We start from the raw sequence: 27,817 nt of genomic DNA on the forward strand, positions 1-27,817 counted from the left end.
AAACAGAGCTGGTGTTTTACTATATTTTTTTCTCTGCCCACTGTTCTGTCCACATAACTGAGCACAGCAAGGAACCCACATCTAGACCAGAGGAAAGAAAGGATAAATCTCTTAGACTCAGGCCATCGTTTAAAATAATAAAGGACAGACCTAGCAGAGAAGGATAAAGACAAAGAGAAGAGTGGTGGATGGTGCTGACTTTTTTTTGTTTGTTTGTTTTTTTGTTTTTGAGACAGAGTTTTGCTCTGTCACCCAGGCTGGAGTGCAGTGATGTGATCTCGGCTCACTGCAACCTCTGCCTCCTGGGTTCAAGTGATTCTCCTGCCTCAGCCTCCTGAGCAGCTGGGATTACAGGCGTGCACCACCATGCCCAGCTAATTTTTTTTTTTTTTTTTTTTTGGTAGAGATGGGGTTTTACCATGTTGGCCAGGCTGGTCTGAAACTCCTGACCTCAAGTGATCCGCCTGCCTCAGCCTCCCAAAGTGCTGGGATTGTAGGCATGAACCACCGTGCCTAGCCGGTGCCAACTTTTGGTAGTTGTTGGGACCCTGGACCATGATCATTGCTTGTAAGGATACCAGCTGCCTTTCTGGAATAGGCACTACCTGGCTAAAGTGGTTGGGATTGGAGGAGCACACTGGCACTGTAGATACAGGAGCTTTAAGTTTCCACATGGGATGGTTCTCATGCTTGTTTTTACTTTTCTAATTTAATAAAAAATTCAGTCACTTTATACATGAGTTTTCCCAGTTTTGATGGAATAAACATCACTGTGATTTGTGTCTCACAATTTACACAGCTATATCCATGCTCTATCTCATTGTTGATAATTTCAAAAGTTGTTTTCTATGGGAAGTCACGGGGACATGTTGAGAGATATGTTCAGTGGTGGGTAGGATGTGTTGCCCTGCTGTTCTCCTACCTTTATTTTACATCTATGTTCAGCACTTTGAGGATGATGTAGGGCTGCAGAAAGAGTGGCTGAGTATGTGGTGAAACAGGCTGTGGCCTGGGAATGGGGGAAAATGCTGACAGGACACAACCAAAGGAAATGGTCTCGTCATTTAAGAATATCAGTGAAACAGGCAAGAGTTCTCACCTGCACTTGCCTCCCAGAAAGAACCCTTCCACAGCTGTGTAGTTTCACTTTTTACTCTAAAGATTTATTGTTCAAAGGAGTATACTCGAGTAAGAACATAACCACTTCCCCCCATCCGCCGTGCTGCTGGAGTTTGGAAGATCTTACCGTTAGGATGTCATAACTCCCTGCTGTAAACTGCTTTCTAGAAGAAACCATCCCAGTTTTAGGGTCAATAAAGAATTTTCCGTCATCATTCCCATCCACAATACTGTAGGAGATTTCTGCATTGGGGCCTTCATCTCTGTCGAATGCAAAAGCCCTGTAAATCGGTTCTCCTCTCTTCTTTCGGTCACGTTCTGGCAGCTTGATCTGGTAGACCTTCTCTGGGAACTGGGGCTTGTTGTCATTTTCATCCAGAACCTGAACCACCACCCAGATGGTTGACTGTTTTGGAGAGGGACCACCGTCTGTCACAGTCACCTGAAAAAGAGAGTATGATGTGATCAGAAAGGAGAAAAATTATTCTTGTTATTACACATTAACCCATGGGTGTTTCTTCTAATGTATGGACAATGCTATCCTATCCAAATTCTTTTAGTATTCATTTTCTTCTCTCTTTTTTCATCTTTCTATAGACTGAATTGTGTCCCCCTTAAAATTCACATGTTGATGCTCTAACCACCCATGTGTGGTTATTCAGGTTAAATGAGATTATAAGGATTGAGTCCTGATCTGACAGAACTAATGTCCCTATAAAAGAGGAAGAAACCCTAGAGATCCTATTTCTCTCTGCCATGTGAGCACACAGAAGAAGGTAGCTGTCTGCAAGCCAGGAAGAGAGCCCTCACCACAAAATGAGCCCTGCTGGAATGTTGACCTTGGACTTTCCAGTCTTCATGCTGTAGTCTGAATGTTTGTGATCCTTCAAAATTTATATGTTAAAACCTGATTTCCAATGCAATAGTATTAGGAGGTGGGGCCTTTAGGTGGCGATTAGATCCCAAACCCCCATGAATGGGATTAGTGCCCTTTGAAAGAGGCTGAGAAGGCTTGCTTGTCCCTTCCACCATATGAGGACATGTCCAGAAGGCGCCATCTAGGAGGAACAAGCTATCACTAGACACTGAATCTGCTAGTGTCTTGATTTTAGATTTCCCAGCTTCCAGAATTGTGAACAATACATTTCTGTTCTTTAAGTCATCCAGCCTATGGTATTTTGTTACAGCAACCAGAGCAGGCTAAGACACATCTCCACATAAGATTTGATTTTTACATTGTCATTGAACAAAAGGAAAACTGTGATATATATTCCACTGTTTGATGTCTGATTTTAAGTACATTACAATGTCTTTAACAATCACAAAATATTTTTCTGTTTCTCTCTGGAAAATGGGAGGGGAATGTACACCCCTTCCCATGTCACTATGATGCTGTTCTTATGTGTGCCTGTGAAAATTGAGACAGAAAAGAATAATGAAGAGCACATACATAAATAATTTTCATGGAAGATATAAAAAGACTTTGCATCCTAGTGTGAATAATTTTCTTATTAGTCATAGTGATAATCAGTATGATATTAATACCTAACATGTGGATGGTGTGACACAGTTTATAACGCACTCCTTCATGCATTATCTCATTCACTTTCCAAAACATCCTCTTCAGTAAGTGAAGCAGGTTTATTTATTCCCATTTCACAGATGAGAAAACAGAGGCTCAAAACAAACCATTGTTAATAAGTGGTAAAGCTACGTATTAAACTTTTGGAAATTCTTAATGTTCTGTTTAACAAAAAAAGTGGAAGAACCCATATTTAACCTTTAAATCATTAGCTTGAATGAAACAGATTATTACTTTCATATATGTATTTGGAGGCTGGAAAGAACATAATGATGCACTCAGCATCAATAGGAGAAAAACAACAGTAAATCAAAGCAGCTGGTCTGCTATTTTTTCACCTAATAAAACAACCTGACAGGTATAACTGAAACAAAGGCCAAAAATGTGGGAAAACACATTAAAGGCTTTTTGCAAAATGGAATTGCAATCTAGTTTAGTTTCTCTTACAAACTGCCTAGGAGGATAGCTTTAATAGACTTAAGATAAATTTTCATATTAGTTTTTGCTTTCCTTGAAAAATCAATCAAGTTTCCTTCCAAGGTTATTTTCTCAATTGCTTTGTTGTGTTTCACAAAAGAACCACATTGGGACCAAAATGTGCCAAGGTTGGATGTTGACTCTTGAGCTAATTCCTTGACATGCCAGTTCTGAAGAGGCACATTCTGCTGCTGCTGGTGAATGCAAATGTTACACTCCCAGGTGACCTGTGTTGACCAAACACATTGATTTCTTGGCTGCTCAACTACTCTGCCTCTCTTTTCTGCTTGAGTAGCCTGTCCAAATTCAGACAACTCTCAATGTCTTCATCGTGCATAAAATCACCTCCTTGTCAATTAATGCCCTGCAATGGGCTCTGAGACAGTGTTCTGGAGCTGCTTCAGGGCCAGGTGGCTGCCAGGGAAAGGAGTCCCTCTTGGCAGCAGTTCGCCGCTCACTAGAGGATGCTGCTGCTATAAAATGCTTCTCTTTGAAGCAGACCTGGATTTACAAACCCAAGTCTTTGAGGTGTCTACCTACAGGCGGGAAGTGTGGTAGCTGCACAGCTCTTGAAGAATCTCTCAGGAGTGCTATGCGTAGCGGGTCACTTGTCACCATGTTACAGCAAGCACCCAGCTCCCTCAGGCCATGAGGGCATCCTTCAGGTCCTCTTTTCTTTGGAGAGCTGTCCCTATCCTTTCTCTGGAGCTTGCCTACTCACCCTTTAAGTCCAGCTGAAATGTCACTTCCTTGAGGCTGCCTTCTCTGACCCCACAGACCAAGTGTCAGCTTTCCCGCCCTCATTCTGTACTGTTAAATCACCCTATGCTTTTCTTTTGTAGCACTTACCATTGAGGAAATTAATTAAATACATGATTCTCCACTTAAGTGGATAAACTGCATAAGGGCAAAGACAGACTGTGCTTGTTTTCTCACTGCTCTCACCCCTGTGTCAAGCCACAGAACATGCTCCATTCATGTTTATTTAATAAATGAGGCTCTAATACAGGTCCTACTTGAGCAGTCTCTTTAGCCAAAGCAGTCTCACCTTGCAAAACCTTCTGAGATGGTTCAAGGCCCTTTACAACATAGCTCCAAACTTTCCTGACTTTTTGCCAATTATTCCTCCATCTCCTTACCCATGGTTTCATCTACTACCTACATGCTGTTAATTCTCCAATGTGTACCTCTTGTGCCTAAGCCTGTTTCCTGATCACCAAACCAACATGTTCAACTATTTACTAGTAATCTACTTTTTGGATCCTAGCACCCCAAAAGTCACAAACTGAAATCAATACCCTCAATCCTCCTCCTTTTCCTATGTCCATTGTCTCAATAAATGGCACCCCAATCTGCTCACGCACTGGTGCACACCAGAATCCTGGGCATCCCCCTGTCTAACTATCTATATCCAATTGAACTTGGGGACCAACAGGTATCTCACACACACCCCTCGCGTCATGCCAATCTCTTCTGCCACACTGCCCTATTACAGGCCCGCCTTGCATCTTGCTTGGATGGCCACAGTAGCCTCCTGGCCTCCCTGCCTTCAGCCTTTGCCTTTGTTGTAGAGTGATAAATCTGGTCATGTTGCTGACTTGCGTAATACTCTTCGGGGGCTCCTTGAGGACAAAGATCTGGCTGGATTCTTTCTGCATCCGGCTGACCTTGACGATCAGCCTGTACTGTCTGCCCCTTTCCCACCTCTATGCTCAGTTCCACGGTGAGCTTGGGAGGTCCTGAGCATGCCATGCTCTTATAGCTGCATTCCTTTGCACAGCCATTTGTCTTCATGGAATGCCCTCCCTAGGAATATACTTGAGTCATTCTAGAAGCCTCAATCCAAACATTCCTGTGAAGCCATTCCCCGCCTCCTGCAGACCTATGTAGGTGCTCTTAGTATGTTTCTATACCACTATGTGCATAGTTCTAGGACACTAATTATCATCCTGCATTTTAAGTGTCCATTCGCTTGTTGGTCTCCATTTAATCCTTCTAGACTGTGAGCAATTTGAGATCAAGAGAACTGTCTCTTATTCATTGTTATGTTCTGGCACCTGGTACAGCTCTGAGTGACAAATAAATATTCTATGAAATCATGAATTCATTTACCTACAACTCTTCCCTATGACAATAAGTGAAAAGAACATTCAGACACTGAGGGCCCCTGTATGAAAATGAACATATAATCTCCCAAGTGCTTCTAGTGCTATGATTCTACTCATGGGGGGTCAGCTAGAGGCGGACAGTTTTAACCATGCACTCTGAGGTTTATACCCACTTTACATAACTGAGAACACTACCAATCTGAAGATTATTAAGATTATGCAAGCCGGGCACGGTGGCTCACGCCTGTAATCCCAGCACTTTGGGAGCTGAGGCGGGTGGATCACGAGGTCAGGAGATCGAGACCATCCTGGCTAACACGGTGAAACCCCGTCTCTACTAAAAATACAAAAAATTAGCCGGGTGAGGTGGCTGGCGCCTGTAGTCCCAGCTACTCAGGAGGCTGAGGCAGGAGAACGGCGTGAATCCGGGAGGCGGAGCTTGCAGTGAGCTGAGATTGCACCACTGCACTCCAGCCTGGGCAATAGAGCGAGACTCCATCTCAAAAAAAAAAAAAAAAAGATGATGCAGAATGATTTTTAGCCACTCCTCAAACTGTGCTTGCTTTTGTGGACATTCATCCAGTCTCCTTAAATGATTTATTCCCACATCTGGCTCCTTCAGTGCACTGTGAGCTACTCAAAAGCAGGAACCTTGGCTGCTTCATCCCTTTCTGAAACCTGGTGTCCTCTCGATAAATGTTTGCTGAACTGAACTACACTGCTAACCTCAAAGTCTTAATTTTCATTATTATTTCTCTGGACCCATTCATCTGCTCTGCCACATTTGTGCCTGGAATATTAATCATCAAGGATTAATGGAATCATCAATGGCATCATCAATCATTCCATCAGATTCTCAGACTTCAGACTTCATGATACTTTAGGCCTGAAACCCCCCTTGGAATTAGCCCATATGAAAGGAGTAGCAGCAGTGAAGACCAAAGCTAAACGAGCTGAGATAAATCCCTATCATCTCCTCTTCTGCATCACTGCTCATTAAGGATGCAAGAAATGCAGCATTGTTTAGAAGTGATCCATGTGTACTCTTGCTTTGCTACAACCTCACAAAAGAACAGAGAACCATCCTCACCTATATTTTCTGCCCTTATTGTCAACCAATAATTAGTGGTGCTAGCAACTAATCCGAAGCCTGAAAGATTAATTTCTTTAAATGATAACAGCTACCACCTAATAAAAGGAGCCACAAATAGGCTGGGCGCAGTGGCTCGCGCCTATGACCCCAGCACTTTGGGAGGCCGAGGTCGGTGGATCACCTGAGGTTGGGAGTTTGAGACTAGCCTGACCAACATGGAGAAACCTTGTCTCTACTAAAAGTACAAAATTAGCTGGGTGTGGTGGCGCATGCCTGTAATCCCAGCTACTCAGAAGGCTAAGGTAGGAGAATTGGTTGAACCCAGGAGGTGGAGGTTGCAGTGAGCTGAGATCGCGCCATTGCACTCCAGCCTGGGTGACAAGAGCAAAACCCTGTCTCAATAAATAAATAAATAAAACATAAAAAAAAGACAGCCACAAATAGTTCAGTGGTCTGTGAATGCCAGGCAGAGCCAGAAGGCAGGACAGTTACAAGAAGAAACATGTCTTTAAGTCTATTCCTGGAAGAAACAAGAGCTTCGTAGGACCAAAAATGGTCAGACACTGAGAATTTTGAAGTTATAGCAGCTGGTGGGAGGGCACACTTCTCACTCACTGAAATTGCCTGATGTATTTATTTTTGTTGTCTCCTTTCCCCAAGTAGAAGATAAGTATATAAACCGCCTAAGAGCAGAGATCTTGGATCTTGTCCACTGTCTTGTTCCCAGTAATTATAAGAGTGTCTAAGAGTATATTCAATATTTTTAAGCCGAAGAGTTAAACTCTAGCATTTTCCTCATCCATTAGTTCACCACAAATGGTTATTTCCAGGCTACTGTATTTATAATGGAAAATCCTTCTTCAGATATTACATATCCCCCTCCCCTGTTTTATACAGTGGTCCGCTCCTATCTTTGGATTTACTTTCCACAACTTCAGTTACCTGTGGTTCAGCACAATAAGCTATTTTGTGAGACAGAGAGAGAAAGAGATCAATCACATAACTTTTATGACAGTATATTGTTATAACTCTTCTCTATCATCATTGTCATTGATCTCTTACTGTGCCTAATTTATAAATTAAGCGTTGTCACAGGTATGTATGTATAGGAAAAAAAGTAGCATATGTAGGGTTTGGTATTATCTGCAGTTTCAGGCATCCACTGGGGATCTTGGAACATATCCCCCAAGGAAAAGAGGCAACTACTTTATTGGTCCTTGACACTTTATCATTATCTAATATGTTATGTATTTCATTTACGTGGTTATCACATATCTGCTTTTACTAGATCCTCAGCTCCACAGAGAATGAATTTTCATCTATTTTGTTCAAACATATTCCTAGCATCTACAACAGTGCCTAGAATGTAGTAAGCATCCCATAAATATTTGTTGAATGAATAAATACAATATTTATCCAGTACCTTTTAGGTAACAAGCTCTTTTTCAGGCGAACTGGGAGATCAACCACATAACCAACCAACAAACACAGATTCTGACCAAATTCACAATCCCCCATGACCTAAATCCTCTGTCATATTTGGGACCTGCAATCACATGGCCTCAGTTTTGGTATATTCGGTAAGAGGAACTCAGTGCCTTGTTTGGCAGCCCAATTGTGGTTTGATAGATTCAATTTTCACAAAGCGCTACTTAATTTTTTTAACTGACAAATAAAAACTGCAAATACTTGCGATATACAACATGACGTTTTGATATCTGTATACACTGTGGAATGGCTAAAACAGGTTAACATATACATTACCTCACATAACTTTTTTTTGTGGTAAGAACACTTAAAATCTACTCTCTGGCAGGGTGTAGTGGCTCACGCCTGTAATCCCCGCACTTTGGGAGGCTGAAGCAGATGGATCATCTGAGCTCAGGAGTTTGAGACTAGGCTGGCCAACATGGTGAGACTCTGTCTCTACTAAAAATACAAAAAATTAGCTGGGCATGGTGGCGCATCCCTGTAATCTCAGATACTCAGGAGGCTGAGGCAGGAGAATCACTTGAACCCAGGAGGCAGTGGTTGCAGTGAGCCAAGATCATACCACTGCACTCCAGCCTGGGTAACAGAGTGAGACTGCCTCAAAAACAAAGTGAAACAAAACAAAACAAAAAACTACTATCTTAGCAATTTTAAAGTATACAATATATTGTTATTACCATTAGTATAATCACCATGATGTAAAACAGACCTCTTGAACTCGGTCCTCCTGCCTAACTGAAATTTCATATCCTTTGATCATCAACATCTCCCTATTACCAATCTCTCCTGTCTCCTCTTTCACCTCTAGTAACCACTATTCTACTCTCTACTCTTATAAATTTGACTTTTTTAGATTCCACATATTTGTGAGATCATGTGGCATTTATCTTTTTATTTGAGTTAACATAATGTTCTTCAAGTATATCCATGTTATCACAAATGACAGGATTTCTTTATTTTATTTTTTTCTTTTTTTTAGATGGAGTCTTACTCTGCTGCCAGGCTGGAATGCAGTGTCACAATCTTCACTCACTGCAACCTCTGCCTCTCAGGTTCAAACGATTCTGCTGCCTCAGCTTCCGGAGTAGCTGGGATTACAAGTACACGCCATCACGCTCAGCTAATTTTTTTTGTTTTTTTTTTGTTTTTTTTTTTTGTATTTTTAGTAGACATGGGGTTTCACCATGTTTGCCAGGATGGTCTCCATCTCTTGACCTCGTGATCCACCCGTGTCAGCCTCCCAAAGTGCTCGGATTACAGGTGTGAGCCACCGCGCCCAGCCGATTTCCTTCTTTTCAAAGGCTGAATGGTATTCCATTGTGTATATATACAAACATAGTCTCATTCATCCGTTGATGGACACTTGTGTTGTTTCCATATCTTAGGTGTTGTAAATAGTGCTGCAATGAGCATGGAAATGCATACTTCTTTCTTTTTTTATATAGGAAAATATTGTCTTTATTTTTTAAATACAGTTTTCAGTATCATATTTCCATAAGTTATGGGGTACAGGTGGTATTTGGTTACAGATTAAGTTCTTAATGGTGACCTGTGAGATGTTGGTTCACCCATCACCTGAAGAGTATACACTGCACTATATTTGTAGTCTTTTATCCCTCACCCACCTTCCCCCAAGTCCTCAAAATCCATTGTATCATTCTTATGCCTTTGCATCCTCATAGCTTAGCTCCCACATATCAGTGAGAATACACGAAGTTTGGTTTTCCATTCCTGAGTTACTTCGCTTAGAATAATAGTCTTCAGTCTCATGCAGGTTGCTGCAAATGCTGTTAATTCATTGATTTTTATGGCTGAGTAGTATTCCATCATATATATACATCATCTATATACACACATATATATATATATACACACACACACACACACATACACACACACACACCTCCCCCACACACACAGTTTCTTTATCCAAGACTTCTTTTCAATATACTGATTTCATTTCCTTTGCATATATACCCAGAGGTGGGATTGCTGGTTCATATGGTAGTTCTATTTTTAGTTTTTGAGGAATCCCCATACTGTTTTCCATTATGGCTATCCTAATTTACACTGGCAAAACCGTGTACAAGGGATTCCTTTTTTCCATATCCTCACCAACACTTCACAAAGCTTTTCTTAATATTAAACAGAAATCTAACTGCCTGTACTTACTATCCGAGACTGCCTGGAGCTTCCTATAGACTATTTTTACTCTTTGTAGCTATACAGAAAAAGTCAAATTACTCTTCCATGTTGCCCCAGCAACCTGTTGTTGTGTAACAATTTTCTGTTGTGTAACAGAAAATTATGTAACTTAAAATAACTGGAATCTTTTTATTGTCCTTCATGGTTCTGGGGGCTGAATGGGGGCAGTTCTTACTTGGAGCCTCTCATGCAATTGCAGTCATAGGTAGCTGGGGTTATAGTCATCTGACATATCTGCTGGTTGATGATGGCTATTAGCTGGGACCTCAGCTGGGTTCTAAGAGCAGGTGGCCTGAAGGAAAGTGGCAGCCATCAGTTTCTTAAGGCCTGGGCTCAAAAACTGGCACAGCATCACTCGCACCACATTCTCAGAGTCCAGATTTAGGGGGTGGGGACATAAATCCTGCCTCTAGATGGGAGGAGGGCCAAATAATTTGGGGGGCTATATTTTAAAACTGCCATACGTATAAAAATCCTTAAATATATTTGAGAAATCTCAACCCAGGTTGAAAAACTAATTCATATAATTATCTCTCAGATGATTTATTATATATAATGAGTCCTCATTTATTATATTGTTTACATCTTTCAGGATGTTTTCCCATATACCAGCTTCCTTCTTAAAATACGATGGCCAGGATAGAACAATCGCATATTAAACTTACTCAGAAATGTGCAAAGCCCCTCTGTTATCCTAGAGACAATCTCACACCTATTTCTTCAGTCGATGACTATGCTTATTTTGGGTAGCAGCCATGTCACACAGCACTGTGATATGAATGAATTAAACCACTTAGGTCTTTTCCTAGAAAAAGGAATATATAATATAACCATATCTATAAGTGTGTGGTTTCCTTTTGGGGGTACAAGTGCAGGATTTTATATTTGTCTCTACTAAATTTCATGTTATGGAAACTTTGGCTCCCTACTCCAGGCTGTTGGGATAATCATAATGATAACAGGTAACAAGCATTAAAAGCCTGCGATGCATCAAGCATTCACTGTGAGACGCAGAGCTCTGCATGGTCTCCTTTAATTGTTACAACAGTCTCACAAGATAGGTTCTGTTTTTATACCAATTTAACAGATAAGGAAACTGAATTATGAACTGGTTAAAGGTCACACTATTTTTAAGTGGCAGAGCCTTGTAGGTTCAAAGGTCACACTACTCTTAAGTGGCAGAGCCTTGTTTTAAACCTGGCAGTTTTGGTTCTAAGCCAGGGATCATCAAACTATAGCCCAAGGGCAAAATCTGGTTGCTTGTTTTGGTAAATAAAGTTTTATTGGAATGCAGCCACGCTGCAATAACATATTATCTATGGCTGCTTTCCTGCTACAAAGACATGGTTAAGTAGTTGAGGCTGAGACTGTATTGCCCACAAAGTCTAAAATGTGCCCTTTACAGAGTAACTTTGCCGACCCCTGGTCTAAAATATTATGTGCCGCTGCCTCTTTGGTTATACTGATAGCACTTATTGCACGCTTGCTTTGCTCAATCCTCTGCTTGATCATTTACCTACGATTGTCACTTTTTCACAAGACTCCTGTAGGCATAGTCATTTCTATTCTGCAGCTGGAGACGGTGAGGCTTAGACGTTAAGAACATTTGCAAGGCCACTCAGCCAGAAAGTGACGGAACACGGGTTTGCGCCCAAGTCAGTTTGGCGTGGCAGCCTGTGCTCTTTTCCCTACCCTGCGCAGCCCATGTAGAAGCATCTGTTAACCATCTGTTTAAAATTCCCTTCCCACGTGTGCCTGTGCATCAACATCAAGCACTTCGATGTGCTTCTAGAATCAAGTCTCCTTTTCCTCCTTTGATAATAGGGACCATCTTTGACTGGCTCGAGTCTTTTGGCACCTTTCTGTCCTCAATGCTTAAAAACTGTCACTGGGTTGTGGGGTATGACTGCAACTTCCTTCAGCACCCCAGACTTGAGAACTTTATTTTGTGCAATTAGATCCTCTCCTACTATCTTGTTACATGGTTACATCATCAGCTCCCTCTCACAAAATTCGTTCTACCTTTCTTTGCACAAAAATTATTCTCCCTGATCATGGAGACGGGAGGGAGGGCATGGGTGGTCTTGGTTTCTCTGTCTTATTTATCAGGCACTCCGTGTTAACCACGTGTAGGTACTCTTCCAAATGCTTAACAAATATTAACTCATGGATCCTTTTATCAGTCTTGGAGGAAGATGTGATTATTATCCCCACATGACAGATTAGAAACGGCACAGAAAGGTGAAGCATAGTGGGATCCAACCTGGTCTGGGGTCTGTGCTCCTAACCATCACATTATGCTGCCTTTCATCTAAATGCTTGTCCCACCTACCCCGTGGGCAGGCCACCTTCTCCTTCCTCTGAATACAGTTCGAACATGTCCTTTCCCTGGCCTCAGCACCACAGTTTCAGCATGTTCTGTGCAGGGATGGCAATTATATAGCATGTGGGCTTTGGCTGCTCTATCCTGCCAGCTGCACCTGGAGGCCACAGGAAACATGAACAATTCACTGTTCATTCCAAAGGTGGAACGTGGTCTCAGACTCTTCCGAGATGGAGCTTTCCAGACAGCTGTCAGTACCAATCAATCCGCCACTGTCTAGGTGTACTTCTTGTTCTAGGTGAAACAGCCCAAATAGCACGTATTTTTACAGTCATACTGGGATTGCCTTTATTAAATAAAATATATAGGAAGTCATTGGCTTGAACTGAACTCCTGCACCAAGATCAACAAACCAAACCAAAATGGAGTCATGCATGCTAACGTTCCAAGCTACCAAGCCAACGCTAAGTTGTTCATCTGACCTTCAGAGAAATCAGGAGAGAGAGAGAGAGAGAGAACAGCCAAATCCCCAGACAGGTCAGGTTTAACTGTAACAATAAGGAAGTCCCTTTGCTTTAACCTTTGTAACTTCGAAATGACTGATCCGCTTTCTGTTCTGTTTCTGCTTTCCTCAACCATTTTCTATCTATAAAGCCAAGCTCCTCTGCTCATCAGAACATTCATTCTATTTTATAGAATAATATGTTGACAGATTCTAGAATCACAAATAAGAGCCAATTAAAATCTTTAAATTTGTTGTGATTTTGTTGGTCAACACTAAAACTGCATACCCTCTCCCTAGCCTGACCATCCCCCAACTTCTTCCCCAGTACTCTGTGCCTTCCTTCACTCTCCTGATTGCTGTGAGCTATTTTAGCACTTCATACTCTTCTAAGGTAGAAGACAGAGCTCAAAATAGATTTATTTCTCCCTCCCCCTCTCATTATCAAAAGTCTCAGGGTCAAGCTGACAGGTTCTGGGCAGGGAAGAAATCTAAAGATGAAGTCTTTTAAACTAAGGCAGAATATCCAACCACATGCAGCAAGAAGGCTTTCAATGTGCTGCCACATCGATCCTCTCAGCTCTTGGCTGAACGAATGTGAACTCATCTACATGGGCCACTAGGCTGGTCATCTCTGGCTGGGATTAGCCTTTCCCTTTACCTAAAGATATTATACAAATATTATCATTTTCTATGTGTATCCTAATAGGTAAAATGTTAGGATGCCCTGTGATAAATTACTAATAATATGTTAGCCTTCTCTTGGATCTGTCTGATTTAAAACAATATGCCTAGAGAAGTCACTGGATCCTAGGGGCACAGTCTCTATGGGTAGGAATTTAGATGTTGTGCCTGTTGAAAATTAATTGTAGCAAAGACGCTTATCTATTTTCACTATTTACAAGACCCTGTAAATCACCACTTATGTGTGCTTGGCTGTCTCTACTTACTGGTCACCACACAGGTAGAGAAATGTATGAAGAGACCCACTGTTGAGTATTTTCCTACCTCTGTCATAGTCTCATATGTCCCAAAGAATCCCAGGATAAAGGGAAACTGCCTTTCCTTACCTCTGTTATACTCAGGAAAGCACAGAGTCACTAGATGTTAAGAGAACTCAGGAGTAAATGAGAGCTTAGGTATCATTTTTGTTCAATCCATTTGTTTTACAGATGAGGAAACTGAGGTCCAGACAGATGTACTTCTTAGCCTAATATCATCTTATTAGAAATAACCTCAATCTTTCCAAGAGTTCAATTAGTTCCAAGCTGGCTTTTGAGCCTCAAACAAGGCTTGCATTCATAAATTGTCATCTATGTGTGTGTGTGTGTGTGTGTGTGTGTGTGTGTCTGCGTGTGTGTGTGTCTATTTGTGTATGTGTGTTAATTCGATATTGCAGAAGTTTTAATTTAGGTGTTTTCCAGAATGTTGAGCTCTAAAAAACAATAAAAAAGAGAAGAATTGCATTTAAAGTAGATGTAATGTTTACTCTCCACTTTTTATCTTCAAAATGTTTCACAAACCTTAAATACTTAATCCTTTCAAGACAGTAAAAAGGTTGAAAGAAACTATCTCCTCTTTACAGGTGGAGAAATAGAGAAATGACCTTCTCAAAGAATACTCAGGAGCTGTTATAAAGGTTGAGGGTGGAATTCAGACCTTTTTGTCTATGGTCTCAGACTACTGCATTCCTGGGAAGACAAGTGCTTCCTGCCATTTCTAGAAAGAAAAGTATACACAAACAGTAAATTAAAGGGTAGGTCTCAAAGGAACAGCAACTCTTGAAGATAAACTTTCTGAAAGGTGAAGTCATTGAACTAAAATTAACCTGCGCTATCACACATGGAGAAAAAGCAAAAGAAGGCAGTATTAAACCATCTGCCCTTAATGTCATTACATGTGGTTTCTCTTATTTGACCTATGATTTGGTATTAAGAAATAAACCAGAGATGGATAGGTGTCCCAGTCACTCCCCACTCTGCTTTCCTCATTCTGTGATGCTTCAACACATGTCTCTGCTATTTCCAATGTCAGTAAATCAGTTATTTCAGGAGATGTATACTTACTATGTTGAATAAACTTGTGGAATGGTTTATAAAGGAAAGTCTTCATCAGAAATAGTGTCAGAAGTAAGGAAAAGAAAGAATGAGGGTTGAAAGGAAAGAAAGGAAGAAAAGAGAAGGAAGGAGAAAGGAAGAGAATTAAGGAAGAAAGAAAAAGAGGAAAACAGGATTGAAGAGTCATATAGTTTGGCTGTATCCCCACCAAAATCTCACCTTGAATTGTAATAATTCCCACATGCCAAGGGTGGGGCCAGGTGGAGGTAACTGAATCATGGGGGTGGTTTTCCCATACTGTTCTCCTGGTAGTGAATAAGTCTTACGGGCTCTGATGGTTTTATAAATGGAAGTTCCCCTGCACAAGCCTCTAGCCTGCTGCCATGGAAGACATGGATTTGCTCCTCATTCACCTTCCACCATGATTGTGAGGCTGCCCCAGCCATATGGAACTGTGAGTCAATTAAACCTCTTTCTGTTATAAATTACCCAGCCTTGGATATGTCTTTATTAGCAGCATGAGAACAGACTAATACAATAAATTGATGCCAGGTAGTGGGACGCTGCTGTAAGGATACCAAAAAATGTGGAAGCAACTTTGGAACTCAGTAACAGGCAAAGGTGGGAACAGTTTGGAGGGCTCAGAAGAAGAGAGAAAAATGTGGGAAAGTTTGGAACTTCCTAGAGACTTGTTGAATGGCTTTGACCAAAATGCTGATAGTGATATAAAGTCCAGACTGAGGTGGTCTCAGATGGAGATGAGGGACTTGTTGGGAACTGGAATAAAAGTCACTCTTGCTACGCAGGGACTGGTGGCATTTTGCCCCTGCCCTAGATGTCTGTGGAACTTTGAACTTGAGAGAGGTGATTTAGGGTATCTGGAAGAAGACATTTCTAAGCAGCAAAACATTCCAAAGGAAGCAGAGCATAAATGTTTAGAAAATTTGCAGCCTAACAATGCGATAGAAAAGAAAAACCCAATTTTGTGGGAGAGATTCAAGGGGCTGCAGAAATTTGCACAAGCAATGGGAGCCAAATGTTAATCACTAAGACAATGGGAAAATGCCTCCAGGGCATGTCAGAGGCCTTCAAGGCAGCCCCTCCCATCACAGGCTTCCTGGAGGCCTAGGAAGCAAAAATGGTTTTGTGGGCTGGGCCCAGGGTCCCTCTGCTCTGTGCAGCCTCAGGACATGGTACCCTGCCTCTCAGCTGCTTCAGTGCCAGCCATGGCTAAAAGGGGCCAACATACAGCTCAGGCCGTCGCTTCAGGGGGTAAAAGCCTCAAGCCTTGGCAGCTTATATGTGGTGCTGGGCCTGTGGATGCACAGAAGTCAAGAACTGAGGTTTGGAATCCTCCGCCTAGATTTCAGAGGATGTATGGAAATGCCTGGATGTCCAGGCATTTCTGGTCAACACATAGGTAGTAGATTAGTAGCTGATCTGCTATGGATCTAGCTAGAGCAGTTCAGAAGGAAAATGTGGGGTTGGAGCCCCTACACAGACTACCCACTGGGGCACTGCCTAGTGGCACTGTGAGAAAAGGGCCACCATACTCCAAACCCCAGAATGGTAGACCCACCAACAGCTTGCACTGTGCACATGGAAAAGTGCAGACACAATGTCAGCCCATGAAAGCAGCCAGATGGGAGGCTGTACCCTGCAAAACCACAGGAATGGAGCTACCCAAGGCCATGGGAGCCCACCTCTTGTATCAGCATGACCTGGATGTGGGACATGGAGTCAAAGAAGATCATTTTGGAACTTTAAGGTTTAATGACTGCCCTATTGGATTTTGGACTTGCATGCGGCCCGTAGCCCCTATGTTTTGGCCAATTTCTCCCATTTGGAATGGGTGTATTTACCCAATACCTGTACCCCTATTGTATCTGGGAAGTAACTAACTTGCTTTTGATTTTACAGGCTCATAGGTGAAGGGACTTGCCTTGTCTCAGATGAGGCTTTGGACTGTGGACTTTTGAGTTAATTCTGAAATGAATTAAGACTTTGGGGGACTGTCAGGAATGCACGACTGGTTTTGAAATGTAAGGACATGAGATTTGGGAGGGGCCAGGGGCACAATGATATGATTTTGCTATATCCCCACCCAGATCTCACCTTGAATTGTAATAATCCCCACGTGTCAAGGGTGGGACCAGGTGGAGATAACTGAATCACAGGCGCGGTTTTACCCATATTGTTCTCTTGGTAGTGAATGAGTTTCATGGGATCTGATGGTTTTATAAATGAGAGTTTCCCTGCACAAGCCTCTGGCCTGCTGCTATGTAAGACATGGCTTTGCTCCTCATTTGCCTTCCACCATGATTGTGAGACCTCCCCAGCCATGTGGAACTGTGAGTTAATTAAACTTCTTTCCTTTATAAATTACCGAGTTTCAGTTACATCTTTATTAGCAGCATGAGAACAGACTAATACAAGGAGTTTTCTCTGAACTGCCTTTAATAACTTACATTTTGCCTAAAAAGTTGTGCTTTTAGGAAAGAATACAATTTGAAAATGCTCAAACTGAAAATGCTCTGATCCATGGAACCAAGGGAACCCAGGCCTTGGGGCCAGTGAATCACGTTACTCATTTTGGTGAGCTTTCTTTTTTTTCCAAAGACATTGCATTATTGGGAAGCACCAGGAGAAAGCTCATAGTCCGTTCTTTCCAAGTACCCATGGTCTGTCTTTGGCAGGGCACTGATTCCTACAAGTGTGTGAGCCACTCCAGGGCCTACCACAGGACTACACATAGTTGGTTCCCAACAAATATTTGTTGGTTGAATGCATGCATTCATGAACCTTGCATTTTAGGACAATGAAGGTATCTTTTCTTCCCTGTATTTAGACCCAACAACTGTTAAATGGCAGCTTTTTTAGAAAGATCCTTGACCAATTCATTTTGGCAGCAGTTGCTATTACAGCTTTGTCCAAATCTTTTATTTGCATTTCAGGAAATAAAGTATTTCCCAGCCTGACATCTCTTAAAGCTTTTTTTTTTTTTTTTTTTCCCCCCTGCAGAGAGAGGTATGCATCAGCTACTAATCTCAGCACATTTCCATTTCCTTCCAGGCTCATCTGCTCATCATTTTCTATTCATAAAACTTGCTTGATTCTAATCTTCCCTATCAGCAGGAACTAAACACCTCCTCAAAGTTTCTTTAGCACAATGGTGATTACCACCCATGTGCTCACTCCTCCTTTCAAACAGATGGGTCCAATCTATGTGCTCACATGTGGGCCGTTAAGAAACTTCTGCCATGAACCAAGATGTGACATCATATTAGCCGCAGATCTAAATCCCTCTGCACTATTTCACAACTCCCTTGACATCAAGGCCTTAGTCGATATACTATTCCACATTCCCCTCTCCATGAAACAGAATCCACCAGACATAAATTACAACAGAAAGTATATATTGGTAGCTTCCCTTCTATTTCATAGTGCTGGACTTCATGCTTTAAGTTACTTTTGTCTTGGCAGATTCTCATGCTTTAGCTCCATTGATGATGCTATTTGGATTTAAGCACTAACTCTTCCACCAGGCACCAGATTTTTGGCTTTTCTTTCCATGGTAAAGGCTTCATGCGAAAATAAGGACACGGCTCTAATTACTAGCTGAGCAAACACTGCTTTCTCCTCTCAGCAATACAACAGGGATTTCCAGGCAATTTAGCAGGTAATTTAACACCTTGCCTACCTAAATATATGAATTTTAAATAGATCAACTTACAGAAATTAGGCTCAGGTGTATGTATAATATAGACTAAGGTAGAGATCATGAACTGGTGGCCCAGAGATATGCTTTCTTTTTTGGCCCATACAGTGTATTGTAAAAATTTCTGCCACCATTTAAAATGAGAGAGATTTTACATAAAAATTCAAATTCCTAGCTTTTCCTAAAAAATAAAAAAAAATACTGGCCCACCAGTCTCTACTGTGTCCCTAACACTACCACAATGTCAGTTATCATTCATCATCACGGTTGTGCAGAAGCTTTTCTTAGAATAGAAAAGTACTTCTCACTACTCATGTTCCTATAAAAAATAGTTATAAAATATAAATAGGGAACACTGCATATTTAGACAAATGAAGAGAGTATATTTCTTACTGTAAATGAAAAACATTTAATATGTAAATAGCCTGCTACTGATATCACTCATTTATGATGCTTCTGTGGGCATTTGCATTTGTAACCCTTGGTTCGAGGTCTTGACAATGTTTGTCCCTTTCAAACAGATGGGTCCAATCTATGTGCTCACATGTGGGCCGTTAAGAAACTTCTGCCATGAACCAAGATGTGACATCATATTAGCCGCAGGTCTAAATCCCTCTGCACTATTTCACAACTCCCTTGACATCAAGGCCAATACTGTCTGCAATGACAGTATGTACACTTTAATGTATGGTAAAGATAAAACTGTAACTCTTGGAAGAGACCATTCAAAGCAGCAGAGTTGCACATTCATCATTCCTTCTCTAGGTATTATGATTTCAGATACTATAGTTTTAGAAGAATCAAAAGAAATTAGAATAAAAAATTAAGACATCTTTATCTATATCACAGTTTAGAACAGAAATATGAGTCATCTTGGACAATTCTCTTGTTCCTCCCAACATCTCATCAGTCATTGACTAAGGCCATAGTTGGCTCTGAATTAGATATTGGCAGTCTCTTAGTCACTTTCTATTGCTTATAGTAGCTGAAACTGGGCAATTTATAAAGAAAGGAAACTCATTTCTCACAGTTAGAGAGGCTGAGAAGTCCAAGGTTGAGGGATGCATCTGGTAGGAGTCTTCTTCCTGGTGGGGACTCTGGAGTCATGAGGCGGTGCAGGGCATCACACAGGAAGGGGGCTGAATGTACTAACTTGCTAGCTCAGGTCTCTCTTCCTCTTACAAAGCCCCCAGTTCCCCTGTTATGTAAACCCATTACTCTACTAACCCAATAAATCCATTCATAGCAGAGCCTTCATGATCCAATCATCTCTTCAAGGTCCTGTCACCCAATACTGCCACATTGGGGATTAAACTTCAACATGAATTTTGAAGGAAGCAAATATTCAAGTCATAGCAAGTTTCCCTTCTCAGGGCACATGCGGCCCTGTGCCTGGATGCACAGCTTGGCAACAATGAACATGGGCTGGATTCAGTGCCCTGGGGCCCACTTGGCCAGGTGTCCCTGCATAGGGCACAACCTACACAATATAACAATGCCCCTAAAGTGCCACTTCTTAAATGTCAGTTATATTTCTTGGCACCTTCTCTACCATTGATGTCAAGCTCTCATCATCTCCTTCCTAAACCATTGCATCTGTCTTCAAGTTGGTCTCCCTGACTCCAATATTGCCTCACCCAATGCCATTCTCTAGAAGACTGAAATTCCAAGCATGTCAATCTCCTGCTGAAAGGTCTTTACTGGCTCCTTATTGCTTACAGCAGATTTCATAAATGGTGTCATGGAGAACACCAAGCCTACAAGGGGCTCCCCTTAAAAGAGTGGCCAGGATCCTAGAAGTTTGAAGGACATTATAAACCCCTCTTGGAGCTTTACAATGTGCATGACTGGAGTAAAGACCAAGGGAGTCTAGGCAAAGAAACTACTTAACCATTTAAACCAGTGTTTCTGAAACTTATCTGATGGCAGAATTCTGAGTGGTGTAGGTCTGATATTTCAAGGAACATACTTTAAGAAGTGCTTAATTACAGGATTAAGTCCATACTCTTCAGTATTAATATACAAGATCCTGTAGTATTGATACCATCTATCCACTGTGCTATTCTTAACCTCCAGTGTCTATCCCCCCTACATCTAGAGTTTTAATCACACAATCAGATCAATTAATTCAACATAAATTTACCGTGCCTGCAATGTGCAGTGTTTTAGACGCTGGGTGTCTTAGTCTGATTTGTGTTGCTATAACAGAATATCTGAGACTAGGAAATTGATAAAAAATAGAAGTTTATTTGGCTCACAGTTCTGGAGCCTGGGAAGTCCGACATAAAGGTGCCATCACGTGGCCAGGACTTTCTTGCTGCATCATTTCATGGCGGAAGGTGGAAGGGCAAGAGCAAGAGAGGAAGAAGGCATAGCTTATCCTTTTTATCCAGAACCCACTCCTGAGATAAGAGCTTCAATCCATCCATGGAGGCACAGCCCTCTAACCTAATCACCTCTTAAAAGTTCTACCTCTTGACTGGTTGCATTGGGGATTGTTTCCAACACATAAACTTTGGGGGACACATAGAAACCACAGCACTAGGTAAACAGTGGTAAAGCAATATGGGCTCCTTTCCCTCAGGGAGCTCACAGTCCATTTGTTCTCCCAACATGGAGCATGTACGTCCAAGGCCCTTGCTGCTTTGATTGGGGTTCCCACTGCATGGAATCTCCCTTACTCCCTATTCTTGTAGTTCTTACAAAATCCTCTGAGGCCTGCTGTACTGTCTGTCCCTTTATGATGCCTTCTCAGAGACCACATTCAGATAGAATTACTCCTTTGTATGTTTCACTTGACCTTGTTCAGATGCTAACATGTCCCCAATTCCATATCTAATTGTTACATATCTGTCTTCTTTCACACCCCTGCCTTCAGTTAGCTTGGAAGCTCTCTGAGGGGATAAGACAATGCCATATCATCCATTGTACCGGCAGCATCCAGCACATGTCCTGACACATAACAAATACCGAACTTATATCAGTTCCTTTTGATTTTCATAAGAGGCATCAGGAACAAGGCCTTGCATTGGTGAAGAAATTATCCTGTTTTGTTTTCCCACTTCTAATAGCATGTTATTTTAATTTTGAGTTGGATCTTTGATTGTTAATAAATTAGGTAGATATCCTGTTGGTTGGAAACAAACATTATTCATTATCCTATTAACAGAGCTATTAAAAACCCTGTGTACTCTTGTATTCATCACACGACAGGTAGTATTTGTTCTTTACACATAATAAAATTCAAGTCTGTGGGGAAATGGGTCTCAGGATACAGCCACTAAAACAGAAAGATGGTTCATCTTGGAAAAAGTATTTTAATTACTTCCACAAGACGAAAGGGAGTAGATGTAAATTTTAAATAAAGATCAACTCAGTAGACTTGGATTCAAACAGATAAATTCAAGGTGATTACTGTAATTAATAACTAATATTTAGGAAGTATTCTCATGTATGTGTATTCAGCACATTTATTATACATATATTTATAGTCACCAGTTCTTGCTTTCCAGGAGAATGTGAGACACACATATTTAGTCCCAGGTCTAAATGAAGTTCCTCTTCTGTGTTCCTTCAGAATTTATGCTCATATCCATCAAATCACCTATGCGCCTGTATTTTAACCATCCTGTCTGTCTCTCCAAAAAGTATGTATGTGGCCAGGTGTGGTAGTTCATGCCTGTAACCCCAGCAATTTGTGAGGTGGTGGTAAGAGGATGGCTGAACCCAGGAGTTCAAGATCAGTTTGGGTAATATGGTGAGACTTCGTCTCTACGAAAATTTAAAAATTAACCAGACATGGTGGTGTGCACCTCTGGTCCCAGTTACTAGGGAGGCTAAGGTGGAAGGATTGCTTGAGCACAGGAGGTACAGGGTGCGGTGGGCCATATGTGCCACTGCACTCCAGCCTGGGTGACAGAGTGAGACTGTTTCAAAATATATATATCTCTCTCTGAGTTCTCTGAGGGCAGACGTTGTGTCTTTCATTTTTCTATTCCTGGTGCCTAGGGCAGGATAAGTAAAGGAAATATATGGAAGAGGTAAATTGCCAAAGACAGAAAAACTCAGACATGAAAAATATTAGCAGAGAAATAACTCAGTGTATCCAGAAAGTGAAACCAATCACAAATATAAAATATAAAACTGACCAATCAAATGAAAAGTCTGGAAATGTTACTACTGTAGTAAAGAGTGTTTAAATAAAATCACATGGGTGTTCTAAAATCGCTTTCATTATAAATTCTTGAAAATTTGAAATGCTTTTTAAGCACTTACATGATTTTTAAAATCCACTTTCCCTGAGATAAGGGGAAAAAGCAATTATCTTTTGACCATGAAATCACATGGATTCAGAAATCCAATAATTTAAGAGAATTAATACTCTCCTAAAATAATAATTTTTTTAAAGCCTGAAACTTCCACTCCACTCCCAGGTAACATTCATCTGCTTAACTTCCATTTAAAGACTCTAATCATTCTTCACTTTTGCTTTTCAACAGGGGACGCAGACAGCTAAGGAAGAATGTTCTCATCATTCCACCCCAGGCAGCCCCTATCATGAGGTCTAAGTAACGTGAAAAAAGTGGCTGGTGAACTTTCTGCAGATGTCAAAAGCCAAATAGATTAAATGTGTTAAATAATGAAAGATAAAGGAGAGTCACACTGCCTCTGGAGTCCATGAAAAATGTATAACTCAGTTGTGTATCTGTAAATTCTAGAAATAGTCTTTTTGCCCAGCCAAAAACATTGAAAAGGTATTTCAAAAGAAAGACTTTCAATAAGTACTCAGTTGTTTTGCTGAGTGAAAGTAGAATACGAGTAGTTTTTACAGATGATGATTTATAATCTTGGACATTACTCTCAGAGTGTTATTATCATGATCAAAGTTACCTCCCAACTAGAAGCTAAATTAATTCAGGCTGGAGTCATCCTTGTGCTTAATGGATATATCCTCACCATTCATTTAGTGAAGCAGGGCATAACATTGCCAAGATAGTTGTACTTTCTCCCAAAACATTCTCAGAAGATCAGACCCGCAAGTACCTATGTGTGAAAGGTCTTGAGATTTCTGGTGGACAGCACTGGAGAAAAGTGAGCAATGAATAATGAATGTCTCTTTGTAAGAACTTTATTTAGTTGGGAGCCAAAGCTGTTTCTATTTTATGGCAAAAGCATTTTGGGGGAAATATTCCCAAACCACGTTTCAGAGTATGTGAAAGGCAGCAGAGATTGCCAAGCATGTGCACAGTTCAACGCCACAGTGCACACTCACAGAAGGTTATTTGCTCCAACTGTCCTGAAAAATCTCATTCTACACTTCACATGTAACTTTGTGAATAAACACCTTTCTTTTCCTTCTGGTTTTGTCAAAAGAGTATGTCAGGGATTCTAATATCCAGCCAAACTAGGAAGAAATAATTCACCAAAATATATAGAGAATGTTCTGGGAAGTCTTGCCATATAACAGTAAGAGGAATCAGTTTATGAAACTTCCAAACTGATTAGATTTTTGCTACATTAAAAATTCCATCAGAAAGCTTACAATAAAAATGATTCTTGAATAGGCTTTAAGGCAATAGGGATATCTATTGATCATAAAGAGTTATCTGTTTGCATACTTCAATGGATAAGATCATTACCATAACATGCAGGCTCACAGTCTTCCCTGGAAATCTCCAAAAATTACAAAAAACAAAAAGATTGCATGAGGTATCAGGTCACTGCATCACCAGCAGCTGAAGGCTACTTGGCAAAGATGTATGGCTGTTGTCCAAGTTCTGCTCCCTTTGGTTTTGAAATCAGATAATCAGAATCCTAAGACATATCACTGCAATCCAGGAAAGGCTTAGTGTGAGACCCATCTGTCCTCTTATGCCTCTTATGTAGCTTCGCCTTAGACAGACTTAGGATCCCTAGGTTGGCCCAGATCTCAGTGCTCTACCTTGGTGCTTTTGAGTTTGTGGGTCTGCTGCCAGGGTAATTTATTATTGAAAGCTATAGAATGACAGGGACTCATCATGTTCTGAGTCTTCAGTCACAACAATAATATTGAGGACCCTTTGTTCATACTACTTCCAAGCACTTTAGTATCTGTGATCACATTTGATTTTCCCAACAACTTGACTAGGAAAGTTGGTTAAGCAATATTAACCCCACTTGATAATGGATGAAAAATCCAGCAAGATCAAAAGCTTTGCCCAGAGTCACTCAGCTCATAGGTGACAGCATAGCGATACAAGATTCAGCATGTTGTGAAATCCAGGTGGATAACACAACAAAATGGACATACTCTTCCAGGAAAAAATAACTAAACGTATTTGTTGCATAAGTGGGGAAGTAGCATGTCTTCATCAAAGAACTGTATTGTTTATATCAGAGTACTCTGAATTCACTATTCCTGATCTGTACTATGTATTATGTGTTCAATAACTACTCCTTGAGGACCCACAAGGTAAAAGCACCGTGGGAGAGAGATGATGATGAACAAAAACATGGTCCTTGCCCCACAGGAGCTTCCCATCTGGAGGAGATGACAGCCGTGATTACAAATCACAAAGGGATGCGGAAGTGAGACAAAGCTCTGTATGCAGGCTGTGTGCAAAAGTAGTCAGGCTAAAAATTCCCAATGGGATCATCAATGCTTTGGTACCATTTTAAATGTTACTCTAGTATCTTGGGGAACCTGGTGTTTTAAATAAATGCCCTTTACTTTTGGGGAATTAAATGTCCCCACAGTAAAAATCTGTATTATTGAGTTCTCTTCTCATAAGGTGATTTGTCCGGAGCCAAGAGGCCCGGAATTAGCCGACCTCTGTTGCTTGATCTCCGCAAAGCGGAGACAAGATGGCACATTTCCAGGTTCTTTATTACAAACCTTTCCCGCACGCACCTAAAGTTTATCCCGCACGCGCCTAAACCCTTCCCGCGCGCGCCTAAACCTTTCTTGCGTGCGTGCAAGCCTTTCCCGCGTGTGCGCAAACATTTTTCCCGCCCAGGAAGATATGCAGCCTACGGCGCAGGCATGATCCTGCGCCCGGGAAAATTACAAACCCACGGCGCATGCGCAATTGTAATTTGAGAAAATCTGGCCCCCCATCACCGCCCTGGCCCAACCTCTTCCTCTGCCAGCCTATATAAGGCATTGCACTGCCACCATTAAACGAGACTTGATCAGGCTATTTGTCTTGTCTCCATTTCTCGTGTTTTCTTGTCTCCTCCATTCCCACTCCCCCTTCCAGGGTCCGTTCGACTGTCCTGCAGGTCGGGACACCTGGCGCCTGAACAGGGACCTGGACATGGGGGAAAAAGTGAGGAAGAAGGCACTAAAGTCGGCCGAAAGTGAAAGTGGAAGAAATTCCTCCAGACGTCGCGGGAACCTGCCGCATTGGAACCAGAGGTGAGTAACAGTGTCTGATCATGGGACAAGAATTGAGCCAACATCAGATTTATGTAGGGCGGTTAAAAGAGGCCCTAAAAGCACGAGGAGTAAAGGTTAAAAGTAATGATTTGTTTAAATTTTTTTGATTTTGTAAAAGAAACCTGCCCTTGGTTTCCACAAGAGGGGACCATTGACATAAAGAGGTGGCGTAGAGTGGGAGATTGTTTTCAAGATTATTATAGTACTTTTGGACCAGAGAAGGTTCCAGTGACAGCTTTTTCTTATTGGAACTTAATCAGAGATATAATAGATAAAAAGGAAAAAGAAAAAGATCCTGAGGTAATGGCGGTGGTTACTCAGACTGAGGAAATATTAAGAGGCAGCTCCCAAACTGACCTCGAAAAATCCATACCTAATAAACAAATAGACCTTATATCGCTACAAAGTGACGAGGAAGAGGCTGGGGTCTCCTCAATAACAAATATAGAAACATCAAATAAGGAAAAGGCTAAAAAATACCCAGTTTTACCTACAACTAATGAAAGCAAAAGTAAAAATAACCTTAACCCTTCAGAAGTAGACTGGGATAATTTAGAGGAAGAGGCAGCAAAATATCATAATTCTGACTGGCCACAAACTCTTACTTATCCCCCTCCCTATAATAAGGCTTCTGCCCCCGCAGTTATGGCAGTAATAGACCCAAAAGAGGAGCTTAGAGAAAAAATTGCACAACTTGAAGAGCAAATAAAGCTCGAAGAACTAATTAATTAATTTCTAATTAATCACTAGATTGCAGAAATTAAGGACAGGAAGTGAGAGAGTTCAATACCCTAAAGGAATAGAGAAACCCTCTCACCCTCAGAGACCCAGACAGCATGTCCCAAAAGGAAGGTCGCTTGGTAGTAGGGATAGGGAGGATTCCTCTCCTCGAGATGTTTTTCCAGTAACGGAAACTACAGATGCGCAGGGTCGAGCCTGGAGACACCACAATGGGTTTGAATTTACTGTAATAAAAGAACTAAAAACCACTGTCTCGCAATACGGAGCTACTGCCCCGTACACCCTGGCCATAGTCGAATCTGTGGCCGAAAATTGGCTCACTCCCATAGATTGGAATACCTTAGTTAGAGTAGTTCTTTCCGGAGGCGACCATCTGATTTGGAAGTCAGAATTTTATGAAAATTGTAGAGATACGGCCAAGAGAAACCAACAAGCTGGAAATGGTTGGGATTTTGATATGCTAACTGGCTCGGGTAACTACACAGAAACCGATGCTCAGATGCAGTACGATCCTGGACTGTTTTCTCAAATTCAAGCAGCGGCTACCAAAGCCTGGAGAAAACTTCCTGTTAAGGGGGATCCAGGAGCCTCGCTCATGGGGGTCAAACAGGGGCCTGATGAGCCCTTTGCAGACTTTGTACATAGACTTTTAACCACGGCCAGCAGAATATTTGGAAATGCCAAGGCAGGGGTGGATTATGTAAAACAGCTGCTTACGAAAATGCTAACCCGGCTTGTCAGGCAGCAATCAGACCTTATAGAAAGAAAACAGACTTAACAGGCTACATCCACCTCTGTTCAGACATAGGGCCCTCATATCAACAGGGCTTGGCTATGGCTGCTGCCTTTAGTGGACAAACCGTAAAAGACTTCCTCGCTAGTAAAAATAAGAATAGCAAGGGATGCTTCAAGTGCGGAAAAATGGGACACTTCGCTAGGGATTATAAGGGAGAGCTAGCTAAGACCTTAGAGGCAAAAGCTCCA

General features: G+C 41.5%; 1 protein-coding gene across 2 annotated transcripts in view; it reads right to left on the reverse strand.

Moving 5' to 3' along the window:
• The window catches only part of FAT3 (FAT atypical cadherin 3), a 721,964-nt gene that overhangs the window by 136,296 nt on the left and 557,851 nt on the right, over positions 1-27,817 (reverse strand). For both annotated transcript variants that reach the window (XM_030918946.1, XM_030918947.1), the window contains one exon: positions 1,247-1,561. In XM_030918946.1, coding sequence (XP_030774806.1) covers positions 1,247-1,561 — 315 coding nt within the window. The remainder of the gene's footprint in view (positions 1-1,246; positions 1,562-27,817) is intronic.

This window comes from Rhinopithecus roxellana, chromosome 15 (assembly GCF_007565055.1).
Source record: "Rhinopithecus roxellana isolate Shanxi Qingling chromosome 15, ASM756505v1, whole genome shotgun sequence".
NCBI classification, from domain to species: Eukaryota; Metazoa; Chordata; class Mammalia; order Primates; family Cercopithecidae; genus Rhinopithecus; species Rhinopithecus roxellana.